Source organism: Phoca vitulina, unplaced genomic scaffold, assembly GCF_004348235.1.
Source record: "Phoca vitulina isolate PV1807 unplaced genomic scaffold, GSC_HSeal_1.0 scaffold8, whole genome shotgun sequence".
Taxonomy (NCBI): domain Eukaryota; kingdom Metazoa; phylum Chordata; class Mammalia; order Carnivora; family Phocidae; genus Phoca; species Phoca vitulina.
Window position 1 is genome coordinate 59,776,283 of NW_022589711.1, and position 13,685 is coordinate 59,789,967.

At 41.9% G+C, this 13,685-nt stretch overlaps 1 protein-coding gene across 4 annotated transcripts in view; it reads left to right on the plus strand.

The window, feature by feature from the left end:
• MCF2L2 (MCF.2 cell line derived transforming sequence-like 2) overlaps positions 1–13,685 on the plus strand; it is a 233,695-nt gene that overhangs the window by 107,713 nt on the left and 112,297 nt on the right. For all 4 annotated transcript variants that reach the window (XM_032407086.1, XM_032407087.1, XM_032407088.1 and 1 more), the window contains exons 12-13: positions 2,211–2,402; positions 9,468–9,645. In XM_032407086.1, the coding sequence (XP_032262977.1) occupies positions 2,211–2,402; positions 9,468–9,645 (370 nt within the window). The remainder of the gene's footprint in view (positions 1–2,210; positions 2,403–9,467; positions 9,646–13,685) is intronic.

The following is a 13,685-nucleotide window of genomic DNA, read 5'->3' on the forward strand; positions in this document are numbered from 1 at the left end:
AGAAGCTTAAGTAATAATGACCATTATACACTCCTACCATTTATTGAGCACCTACTATGTTCCTGCCAGAAACATAATTATGTCATCTCTTCAATCCTCAATAAAACCTACGAGGAAGGTATTAATGACATTATTTTATAGAGGCAGAAACTGATATTCAGTGTGGTTAAATCAGTGGTTCACAACATTTTTTTTTAAAGATTTATTTATTTATTTGACAGGGACACAGCGAGAGAGGGAACACAAGCAGGGGGAGTGGGAGAGGGAGAACCAGGCTTCCTGCTGAGCAGGGAGCCTGATGTGGGGCTTGATCCCAGGACCCTGAGATCATGACCTGAGCCGAAGGCAGACACTAACGACTGAGCCACCCAGGCGCCCCTGGTTCACAATATTTAATACATGAGAACCAGTTTGCTAGAATTGCAGACTCTCTAATGTGCCATTCCGGGGACTGAGATTCAGTAAAGTCTAGGATGATGCCCGGGAATCAGTATTTTCACCAAGTTTCCAGGTGACTCTGTGCAGGTGGTACAGGGACGACACTGAGCAGCTGTGGGATAAGTGATTGCCCACGACCACCCCCGGGGTAAAAATAGGAGATTGCAGATTTGAAGTCAGGACTGCCATATTCCAAACCCCAGGCTCCCTAGACTAGACAGCAACACTGTGTGCAGAGGGCTCACAGGGAAGGGGCACAGCCCCTGCTGCCCTTCAGTGGTGATCTCTGGGGCAGGTGTCTGGGGCAGTGACTTCTGGAGCTTTCCCTGTCAGCTGTTTGCAGGCAGCATGTGACTCATGGCCATGAGTCAGCATACTCCATTCCCAAAGCTGTTTCTCTGTGAAGGCTAGGGGCACACACCCAGGCTGTTTATGTCATCCCAATGCCAAAGGGATTGTAATGTCAATGAAATACAACTGTTCCAGAAGCAAGTGGCTCAGAAGGGCCTGGTCCACAGCCTGCTCTGTGTGCTGAACTCTGCAGGATCAGCTGTGGTTTTCCTCACTCCATTTCTGCTCCAGAGATAATAGCCTAATGCTGATGTGTGGAGTGTGTGTGTGTCTGGGAGAGTAAGTATCCGCTGTGACTCTGTGGAAGAACCCAACTTAATGTTCTCTATAGATTTAGGCATGATGTTTCAAGAGAAATATATCAAAGCATGTATATATCATGCATATAGACTATATATCTAAAATTATAGAGTATATATTAAAGCATGATTTACATTATTTTGAAAATCCAAAAATGTAGGAAGGAGGAGGAAAAGAGGTACTGTGGACACCTACACGTCCCATTCCCTTCCTCATCCCTACACAGAGATAATCATTAATTTTTAAATATATTATGTTTTGTTATTCTAAAAGTAGTACACATTCAATGTAAGTAATTTAAAGGAAAAAATAAAGACAAATAGAAGTTGCCCATAATTTTCCCACTTAGAGCTAACTACTTTGGAGTGCTCCCTTTTGCTCTTTTCCCCCGTATGGTTATTTTATGTAGCTCTTCAGGTCACACGGTAAATGGAAATGCAGACATACTTGCACTGGCGCTTCTTTCCACATAAATATTCAGGCAGCACAAGCGCCCCTGTCTTTCTGTTTAAGTCTTTTAAAAATTGAATTGTTAGAGTTCAACACCTATCTGATTCCATCCCGGCATTCTGGAAAGTTTGAATATTGCTATCCTGAGTTACAAAGCTTTGCATTCTTGGATGCTTCTCTAGGACAGACAAATGCCAGTAAATGCAAATGTGGACAGAGGAAAGTAGTGTTTTTGTTAAGAGGGACACTCTAATGCCCCATTTGTCACCCTATGCTCTTATTATCAATTAGGATACAAGATGAGTAGCCTAGAAGGCAAACTGAAAAGTCATTGGTTACATCCCTCAATGGTTAGACCAAATTTAGGAATACCTAACTCTTTTGGAGATGTAGCAATTACTGTCAGTGGAAAAGAGAAGAATGTTTATACAAGTCTTCTTACTGACTGGATGACTTTCCTGAGAAATGGACAGACATAAAATTAGTTTGGGTTTGTCCACCGTAGAGTTGTGTTAGCAGTGGTTAGACTTACGAACTTTATGCTGTCCCACAACAATTTTCCGTTGTCTCAGGATCCTTCTAGACCACAGATAAGCTCAGGCGTCCTGAGGGTTGTGGTGGCTGAGTTGTGGTCAGGCTAACTGTGTAGGGCGCTGTGTTTCTTTTGAAAGGTCAGCCAGTGGTGTGAAGCAGGAATCTACCTTTTGGCTTCCCAAGCTGTAGACAAATGCCAGTCACGAGAGGGGGTTGACGTTGCCTTGAACGACATTGAGGCATTCCTGAGTACGGCGAAGGAGTATCAGTTGCCCAGCCACATGGAGTTTTACAGCCAGTTCGAGTTGATACTCACCATTGACGTCAAGGTAATGTTTCTGGGTTATTTTAATCTTGTGGTTGGAAAGGAAGCACTGGGTGGCCTTTTGCCTATTGCTTAAGAAAGTCCAGGTAGGATGTACTGAGCAGGCTCACCAGTTCCTGAGTCTCAGGTGGCATCCTAGCCTCTGTGCTTCCTGGCAATCTGACCCTTCATGGTCTGACCCAAATATCACCTTCAGTCATTCGTTTCTCTCCAGATGCTCATGAGCATCTCTGATGTATCATGCACTGTGCTGAGGACACAGCAATGAGAAGAAATAGACACGGTTCCATCCCTGATGGAATTTAGTGGGAGAGGCTGACATTAATAAATGTCAAACACAAAACATAAGAATGTGTTACAAGCTGAGATAAGTACTGGGAAGGAGAGATTTAGGATCATGTGATAGAAGAACTTGACCTTGATTGGGGATCACTTGAGCCAAGTCCTGGAGAATGAGTAGAGATAATGGGGGAGCCTTTCCACACCAGAAGTAATAGCATGTGCAGAGGACACAGGGCTGGAGGGAAGCTGGCACAAGTGCAGAACCCAAAGGCCAGGGTGGCTGGAGTACAGAGAGCAAACGAAGGGTGTTTGGGGTGAGATAAGAGAGGGGCAGATGAGGCAGAACTTTAAGGGCCACATTAAGGAGTTTGGTTTTTATTCTAAGAGCACTGGGAAGTCACTGAAGGATTTAAGCAGGGGAATAACTTGATTGGATTTGCATTTTGAGAGGAGCACTGTTCTATGAAGTCAGCAGAATTATGGATAGCCCATCTTCCTCCGAGATTCACATCACCTTGTATGTATCTCTCCCGTAGGACCTTCTTTACTTCTTTTGAGTCACAGAATCTGATTCACATACTTTCAGGGTTCTTGCATACTCAGAATGATTGAAGGGAGTTTGAGGTAGGCACTTTTTACCAAGATACGGGCAGGATTTAGGGAACCCAGTAGGGATGGTGAAGGTCCCTGGGGCTTCTAGCAAGAAACAGGAAGCAGTTACCACCCATAAGTGTAAAGGGCAAAGGAGAACCCAGGAAGCACTGTAGCTGTGACCGTGAGAGGCGCTAGTAAGGGCTGTGGTCTTGGCCAGAGGGATGCAACCACCGATGGGGGAATATATATCCCTACTCTCCTTGCTCTCTCTTTTGGATTTCCTAGTAGTGCTTCCTATTGGCCAAGGCAATTAAAAGCCCATGGGCAAGTGAGCCTATTCAACAGAGTCTGTAGAGGTCAGCTTCCTGGGACACAGAGCTGGGAAAAGAAGATGTAGTAGGGTGACAAATAGGGCATATCCAGCATATAGAACTTTTCTAATTAATTTTATGGGATACCCTAAAGTCCATCCATGGATTCAGGCTAAGAGCCTTTGCTGTAATATGTTACATACTATACTGTATTCTACTTATTTACTCTAATTTTTTTTTTTAAAGATTTTATTTATTTATTTGACACAGAGAGAGACACACAGCAAGAGAGAGGGAACACAAGCAGGGGGAGTGGGAGAGGAAGAAGCAGGCTTCCCATGGAGCAGGGAGCCCAATGCGGGGCTCCATCCCAGGACCCTGGGATCATGACCTGAGCCGAAGGCGGACACTTAACGACTGAGCCACCCAGGCGCCCCTGAAGGCAGACGCTTAACTGACTGAGCCACCCAGGCATCCCTACTTATTTACTTTAAATGTCTGTCTTGCTTATTACACTGGGAGCTCCTGAAGGGCAGGAGCCTCATTTATCTCTGTGTTCCTGTGCCTAGCTTTTGCCTGAGGTCCAGTCCGTATTTGTTGAGCAAGTGGGCAGGCAGGTGGCAGAGTGGGCCAAGTACAGTGGAGGCAGCTCAATGTGGAGTTGTACCTTAATGATGTTCTTTCCCTGAAACCTTTTGGTGGTAAGGTGTGATCTTGGTAAGGGGTGGGGGATGGGTAGGCAGACACCTTCCCCCAACACAAGGACTTCCTTGCAGAGGGAACAAAGGGACAGCCCTCTGGTGGAGGTTCTACACTGCAGACCCAGTGTTGGTAGCTCCAGGTCAGATTCCTAAGGCAGGATAGTCTCACCCAGCTCCAACTCCATTAGCTGCTCAAATGAGTGTATTAGGTCAAACAGGGAGATTTGTGGCTACAGCTGCTGTTCTGGCCACAACTTCAGCAAACTTCCTGGCCATACCACCTACCAGGAAATGAATAAAACTTAATAAACCATCTCTGGAAAATAGGCAGAAACATGGAGGAAGGAGAGGATTATAAGAGAAATATTTTTTTAAATCCTACATGTCAAATGGATCAAAATAGCCCCCAAACCCATCTTTTCTTCTTTTGGTTTGGAGTAAAATTTTAGGTTATAAGACTTAAATATCCTGTTGTGTCAGAGAAAGTTTTGTCCACTGAGAAGTAATGGCTTTGTTGTCAAAACTGGTACTCTATACATGTAGAAATACTCCTAGGTATATGTGTGTGTAGATATGGTACAGACACATGTATCTTTTTATTTCGACAATTGAGATAGCCTAGAAGCGGACACCCCCCAGTGTCAATGAGCACATCTAGCACTGAGATCTTGGTTTCTAATACCATTCTTCAATAAAAGACTCCTGAGCTCCTTGGAGAAATGGCTGATTCTAGGGCTAGGGCAGGGAATATACAAGATGATCCCAGAGTATCTTGTAGTGCCAGAAGGAACTACTAAAAACAAAACAACAAACCATAGTGATGGGACATAGGCAGCAACCGAAAAGAACCCCCATGGCCAATGCTAGAACAATTTGAGCAATAAAGTTAATAAAGTAGTTTTGGATTACAACCCAAAGTATAAAATACATATCCATGAATCCATTCTCTTATAAATAAATGATGGAATAAATAAATAAATAAATGGGGCAGAAGAAACTAATCTCCCGTGCAGAAGCATTCTAAATTATTTATGTAGTTACTTTGCCCTCAAGGAGGTAGAGCATAATTTCCCAACCCTTAAATGTGGTCTGTACATAGTGACTTCCTTTCAAAGAATACAGTATGGGGAAGGAGAAACAAAAAGTGACTTTATGGTGAAGTTACTTTACACACACGACCTCAGCTAGGTGACATAGGTCAACATCAACAGTGTTGTCATGCAGAAATGATGTACTTTGATATGATGTGATGAACATGACACTTTATTTCCATGATCTTACCCCCACAACCCATAGCTCTGGGCTAATTATGAGAAAAACATCAGATAAATCCCAACCAAGGGACATGCTACAAAATATCTGACCAATACTCCTCAAGATAGTCAAGGTCATCAAAAACCAGGAAAAGCTGAGAAACTGTCACAGCCAAGAGGAATCTAAGAAGTCATGACAACTACATGTAATGTGTCCTGGATGGGACCCTGGGGGGAAAAGTGCATTAGGTAAAATTAGTTTTAACTAATTCTAAGTTTTAACTAATTTAACTAAGTCTAACTAACGTATGGACTTTATTTAATAATAATAATAATTTATTTTAATAATAAAAATAGCAATCAATATTATTTTATTAATTGTAAGAAATATACCATACTAATGAAAACTGTTAAGATAGGGGAAACTGGGTGGTCTATATGGGAACTCTGTGTACTATTTTGTACTTTTTTCTGTAATTCTAAAACTATTTGAAGAAGTAAAATTTATTTCTAAAACACTGGTACTCTATGTCTAAACAATTGAATCTGTTACATTTAAGACATAGTGATTATCAAAACTACATCTACAATTAAACTGTTGTTTTTGTAGCAGGCACCCTGTCTGTCTGAGGCTCTTCAAGTGCTTTTCTGCAATACATTGCTACTCCATCACCCTCTTGGTGCTGCTGTTTTGATTTTTTCCCTTGTTCACTTTCACCACCAGTCTAGAAAATGAAGCAATCAAAGTAACAAATAGCAACATTCAATTCTTTAAATATTCACTGGGAACCCAGTTTGTGCTTTGTTCTGGGACTACAATAATGAAAGTCACAATCCCTATAATGAAGGGGGTGGCAGTTTAGTGGAAGACAAACATGTCCCCAGTAAGTGCCTGTTGGTCCAAGAGCACGGAATGGAAGAGACAGTGGGGCACGTAGGGGAGGTAAAGGTCAGCTCAGCCTGGGAGGTCAGGGTGTTCATAGGAGAAGATGCCTAAATTTGGTCTGGAAGATTGGGTAGGAGTTTTCAAGGGAGACAAAGCAGAGGGAGGGAACCTTAGCAGAAGGAAGAGGTGGTGCAAAGGCAGAGAGACTGGAAACAAGAACATTCCTGGAACTGCCATAGCTGGAGGCTGGTGGTAGCGGTGGGGACTAGTGGAAGTTAGACTGGACAGAAATCAGGGTAGTTAATGAAGGGTCCAGTGTTTCATGAGGAGTCTGGACTGTATCCCAGCAGGGCATTTAAACAAGGAAGTTACCTGATTAGATTTAGCTCCAGGAAAGCTAATTCTGATTGTGGTATGAAGAATGGATTTGCAAGTAAAAAGACTTTCCCCTCTTCTGAGCTGAGGGATTTAGGGTTTCTTCTGACCACCTCACCATTTCCAGGGTTCACCCTGGGATCTTAAGGGAGAGATGCAAAAGGGCAAAGGTGATTCAAGTCCTGTCCTGTCCAAGTGGTGAGCCGGGGGCTCCCGCATGGGGCACTGACCTCACGTCAGGGCTGTATACCATACACCACTGATTTGACAGTCATTCTTTCGGTCAGATTTCTTGATATTTGTGCAGCACTTAACACCTGTGACTCAGTTTCCTAGCTTATCACTGGGCTGGCCACCAGGTCTAATCACCATCACCCCAGAAACACAAACTGACATTGCCTAATCCTGACATAAGGGGATTTGGTTTCTTTTGGGATCTGAACTCAGCTGTTTTGTCAGAACCTCTAGTCAGCTGTACAACTGAGCTTCCTGAGGCCAGAAGCACATTCTCTGAAGAGACATTTTATTTTTATTTATTTTTATTTTTTTTAAAGATTTTATTTATTTATTTGACACAGAGAGAGACAGCGAGAGAGGGACACAAGCAGGGGGAGTGGGAGAGGGAGAAGCAGGCTTCCCGCTGAGCCGGGAGCCCGATGTGGGGCTCGATCCGGGATCATGACCTGAGCCGAAGGCAGACACTTAACCGACTGAGCCACCCAAGTGCCCCTGAAGAGACCTTTTAAATACAATCCCCGCCTTAGTCTAGATTAGGGGTCTGCAAACTATAGCCTGTGCGCCAAAACTGCTTGCCACCTACTTTTATAAAGTTTTATCAGAACACAGCCACACTCATTCATTTACGGAGTATATGTTATCTCTGAGTGCTTTTATGCTACAACATCAGAGGTCAGTAGTCGTAACAGAGACCAGATGGTCTGCAAAGCCTGAAATACTTACTCTTTGGTCCTTTACTGAAAAATTTTGCTGACCCCTAGTCCAGACCAACACTGTGCAATAGAAATATAATGCCAGCCGTATATGTGACTTAAGATTTTCTATCAGCCACATTTAAAAAAGTGAAGAGAAACACGTGAAATCAATTTTAATAATGTCTTATTTAACCTATGTCCAAAATGCTGTTTCAATATATAATCAATATCAAGTTTTGTTTTTTTTTTTTAAAGATTTTATTTATTTATTTGACAGAGAGAGACACAGCGAGAGAGGGAACACAAGCAGGGGGAGTGGGAGAGGGAGAAGCAGGCCTCCCGCCAAGCAGGGAGCCCAATGTGGGGCTCGATCCCAGGACCCTGGGACCATGACCTGAGCCGAAGGCAGACGCTTAACGACTGAGCCACCCAGGCGCCCCAATATCAAAAGTTATTAATGAGATATTCTTTTTTCATTCTAAGTCCTCAAAACCCAGTGTGTGTTTTACACTCATGGCACAGCTCAGTTCAGACCAGCTGCATTTTCGGTGCTCAGTAGCCTCATGTGGCTAGTGGTTGCTGTATCGGACCGTCCAGGTCTGTACTCAGACCCCACAAGGACTGAGACCAGCACTAGATGTTGGAGGAGAGGTCAGCCTTGACAGGACCCTCAGGCTGTAGGTGAACAGTTGTTCCGTAACTGACAGGGCAGTCCTCCCTCAGGGCTCTTGGCTCTTTCCCTCAGAAGATGGCCCCGCATAAAAAAAGACACATTTACTTTTCCACTTGCGAAATGTGGCAACCTCCCCGAGTGTGTGCTGAGCCTGTACTTTCGGGATGAGGCATCCTCAGAGCACCCTGCATGGCTTGTGGTGGTTGAGCTCTTCTAATTTGGGGTCCTTTCCTTGGTGGCTAAAATCATCCAGGAGACGGATGTTAGACGTGAGATGTCTGACATCCGTCACAGTTGGCATGACAAAGAAGAGACTACCCACTTCCCTTGATCTGCCAGAGGTCAGAGGCCAGAAGAAACGTATTTAGCTAAATTTAGGCCTTGGTGAAATTTGAAGACTTCCAGGCCTTGTTTCTTATTCTCTTGGACCTCTGCCTTAGAACATACAGTCAGTTATGGGAATGTCTGGGAGTTTCATCTTTCCCTTGGTATTTTTTCAGCTTACTTCTTTACTGCTCATGAATAGAGAAGGCGTCCCACAGAATAAAATTTAAATGTTTCTCCTAGGGTGTTTGGGGTTCCCTTGATCCTGCCTCAGTATATAGCCAACTCTTTCCCCCAGAACACTTAAACTCTTTTCTGCTTCAGGGCCTTTATTCAGGGTACACCTCTTATTTTGAAACCTTCCTGTTTTGTAAAGTGGCCTAATGTCCTTTATTCATAGTCTGTGGCATCCTCTTCTACTACTAATGGACGTGGCTTCATGAACATTTATCCGCTTAATATATATTTACTGAGCGCTACTCTGTGCCAGGCAGTGTTCTAGGCATGGAGATACAATAGTGAAAAGGATATGATTGTTGTCCATCAAGTGAGAGATGCAGACTCGCAGAATCACAATTCTGGTGCAGGGCGAGTTGTGCCATGACTTCCGTATGGATAGAAGGGTCACCTGAAGGAAGTGAAATTGGGGGAAGAGGGGAAGAAGGGAGAAAGGGAAAGCTTCATGTCCTTATGCTCAGTGCAGAGTGACCTGGTCATGATTTGCTTTTGTTCTTACAGGCCAGAGCCCAGGAAGTCCTGCAGAAGCTGGGCGACGTGCAGGAAATATTTCACAAGAGGCAAATGAGTCTGATGAAACTGGCCGCCAGACAGACTCGCCCAGTGCAACCTGTGGCCCCCCATCCTGAGTCCTCCCCAAAATGGGTGTCACCGAAAACCAGCCAGCCCTGCACCTTAGGTAGGTTATTTGGGGGGAGGAATCTTTGTGCCCTTATGTTTCATCTGTGCTCATGAGGGTTGAGATTGTGCCTGTTTAAGATGCATAATGGTTGTTGTTTTGACAAATATTATTTAAAATAAACTACAGATATGGAATAGTAAGGCATTGAAGACTTTATAGAGTTAGATAAAACTGAGTGCCTGTGTACAAGGAGACACTCACAGTCTAGAGGAGGAATAATATAAATGTGCAAATAACATCAGCATGAAATAGACTCCATTAAGGACCTTTAAAATGCTCACAAGATTCTATTATCAGTCCAGTGGTAAAATTGATTCTTTGTAAAGAATAAAACAATAGATAAGTCCTTACACCAGTCCTGCATGGTCTTGATTATGAGAGCTTATTAGTAAGTCTTGAGATCAGGTAGTGTTAAGTCTTCCAACTTTGTTCTTTTTCAAGATTATTTTGGCTATTTTAGGTCCTTTCCATTTCCATATAAATTTTAGAATCACTTTTTAATTTCTGCTGAGATTATGCTTGAGGTTGCACTAAATTTATAGATCAGTTTGGGGAGAATTGTTATCATACCAATATTGAATCTTACAATTCATAAATGTTATAACTATTTATTTAGGTCTTCTCTAATTTCTCTTGGCAGTATAGAATTTTTTTGGTTTTGGTTTTGGTTTGCTCTTTTTTTAAGTTTTTATTTAAGTTCCAGTTAGTTAACATACAGTGTAATATCAGTTTCAGGTGTGCAATATAGTGATTCAGTACTTGCATACATCACCCGGTGCTCATCAGAGCAAGTGCTCTTCTTAATCCCCATCAGTTGTTTAACCCATCCCCTGCCCACCCCCTCTGGTAACCGTCAGTTTGGTCTCTATAGCTTGAGTCTGTTTCTTGGTTTCCCTCTCTCTCGTTTTTTTCCCCTTTGCTCATTTGATTTGTTTCCTAAATTTCACATACGAGTGAAATCATATGGTATTTGGCAGTATAGTAGGTTTGAGTGTAGAGGTCTTAGGCATTTCATGTTTTTTTTTAAAACTATATTAAATGGAATTTACCATATTTAACTATCAATAGGAATATATTTCTGTATAAGATACAATCAGGTCATCTGTGAATAGAGACCTTCTGTTTCAATCTTTATGCTTTTTCCCCTTGCCTTATTATAATGGCCGAAACCTCCAATACAGTGTTGAATAGATGTGGTGAGAGCAGACATCCCTGTCTTTTCCCAATGTTAAGGCAAAGAGTTCCTTTTTTACTTTAAAGTATGATGTTAACAGTAAGTTTTTCACAGAGGCCTTTTATCAGATTGAGGAATTTCCCTTCTCTTCCTAGTTTGATGAGAGTTTTCATCATGAATGATTGTTGACTTTTTTCAGATGCTCTTTTTGGTGCATCTATTGAAATGATTATATAGTTTTTCTCCTTTATTTGTTAATATGGTGGATTACAATGATTTATTTTCAAATGTTAAAACAATTGTACATTCCTGGGGTAAACTACTCTTGGATATGTTATATATGTTATTTGTTACTCTGTTATTTGAAACTCTGTTATTAAGCACATACATGTTCATAATTGTTACGTCTTCCAGATATTCTGGCCCCCTTCTAATTAGGAAACATCTCTCCTTCCCTCCTTATCTTTAGTAATACTCCTTGTCCTGAAGTCTATTTTGTCTGATATTAATATAGCATTCCAGCTTTCTTTTTTTTTTTTTTTTTAAAGATTTTATTTATTTGACAGAGCGAGATACACAGTGAGAGAGAGAACACAAGCAGGGGGAGTGGGAGAGGGAGAAGCAGGCCTCCTGCAGAGCAGGAAGCCCGATGCGGGGCTCGATCCCAGGACCCTGGGATCATGACCTGAGCCGAAGGCAGATGCTTAACGACTGAGCCACCCAGGCGCCACCAGCATTCCAGCTTTCTTATGTTTAGTGTTTGCATAATATATTTTTTCCATTCTCCTATTTCTTTGTTTTTAAAGTATATTTCTTGTAAGATATGCTTATATTTGGGTCTTTGACTTTTTTTAAAAAAGATTTTATTTATTTGAGAGAGAGAGAGAGCATGCACAAAAGAGTACACGGGGGGTGGGGGGGGCAGAGGGAGACGGAGAAGCAGGCTCCCTGCTGAGCAGGGAGCCCCAGGCAGGGCTCAGGGCTCGATCCCAGGACCCTGGGATCATGACCCAAGTGGAAAGCAGGTGCTTAACTGACTGAGCCACCCAAGCGCCCCAATTGGGTCTTTACTTTTTAATACATTCTGTTAACCTCTGCCTTCTGATTGGAGTATTTAGTCCATTTATATACAATGTAATTATTGATATAGTTGGATTTAGAGCTATAATTTTGTTATTTGTTGTTTATTTTCTCATTTTTTCACTCTGTTCCTCCTTTTCTGTCTTCTTTTGGGTTAGCAATTTTTTTTAGTGTTCTTTTTAATTCTTAGCATACCTCTTTGCATTGTTTTTCTCAGATATATGCTTATGTATAGTCTTTTATATTTTATATATAGTCTTTTACATCTACTCTCTTATTCAGTCATTTCCAGTGTTCTTTTTATTCCTTATTGTAGATCTGAATCATCACTTTGTGTCATTCTCTTCAGGCTACAGAGCTTCCTATGCATTTCTTGTGCAGATCTGTTGACAACAGATTCTTTTGGTTTTTATTTATCTGAAAATTATGGGGTCTTGGTAATTCTCCATTTCATTTGGTTTACAGTCCCCTGTCGCCCATCACATATTGCACTTTTTAGAAGCAGCCTTGATAAGAGTTTAGTGCATTTTTTTCTTGAATTTTCTGTGCACACACATACACACACTCAACACACACAACCATGCACACTCAATACACTTATGCTCACATCCTGCTCACACAGATACACACATAGAGACATCTTTTTGGATCGCTAGAAATAGGACTTGATTCTCCTTAATTCTCATTTAGGGCTCTTTCCCAAAACTAAATTATGTTCACTTCTGTGATTTTTCCTATGTCATTGTTTTAAGGGATATATGTTTGTTACAAGTAAATAAAGCAGAATGATAGCTTGTTTCTCTCTCTCTCTCTCTTTTTATTTTTATTTTTTCACAAGATCTCATAATGGACAATGACCCTATAGCATAAATAGATCTTTGTCATGTCTGAACAGGTATCATTGACTTTGGCCAGACATCTTGCTCATTTTGCAGAATAATTCTGCACTTTTGTTTTGGATAGTAACTGCTGAGTATGGATTCAGGCAAGTCACTAACAGGATTTTCAAACACATTTTATCTGATTCCTTAGTAACTGAGTCTGTTCCAAGATAAACCATTATATTTCACAGTGTAAGGAACGTGAGGGAGCTGGAATCTTGGCTCTGACTCTTGTTAGCTGAGTGCCTTGGGTATACAACATTTAACCTCTCTAAAGTTTATAAGGAATGTGAAAAAATTCTTTTGTGGCTATAATAATAGCTAAAATGTACTGTTTACCATGATCTAAACACTTTGCATATATTAACTCATTAAGCCTCATAACAACCCTCTACTGTAGGCTTTCTCATATTTCCACACTTTACAGATGAAGAAGCTAAGGCACAGAGATTACTCTGATAGATGGGTGTCTTGTACACGGAAGAGCAACACTTGAATGCTGGCAGTGTGGCCCCTTGCCCCAGCCTTGAACTTCATTGCTGTACTTACAGTGGGAAGGGTGGTGCTTCTCAGTCATGGGTGTTGCCAGTTATAATGTACGTACTCCTAGCATCTAGTTATTATGCCTAGAATCACTCAGCTTACAGGGCTCTGGCAGAGAATGAGGAGCCCAAAGGATTGTTCATTGTTATGAAGTAGCTGCAGTGGTCATATAATAGGGGCAGCAAACAGTGCACTTCACTATAGATTTCAATAATACCTATGAAAAAATCCGTAGAAAGCCCAAGTGGATTCCAGTTGACTCACAGAACCTGAGGGTTGGGAGGAATCTCTGGAGGCCACTGTTCACCACAGATAAGAATCAGAGTGATATGTTGGGGGCATTAGGTGGATGGCATTTT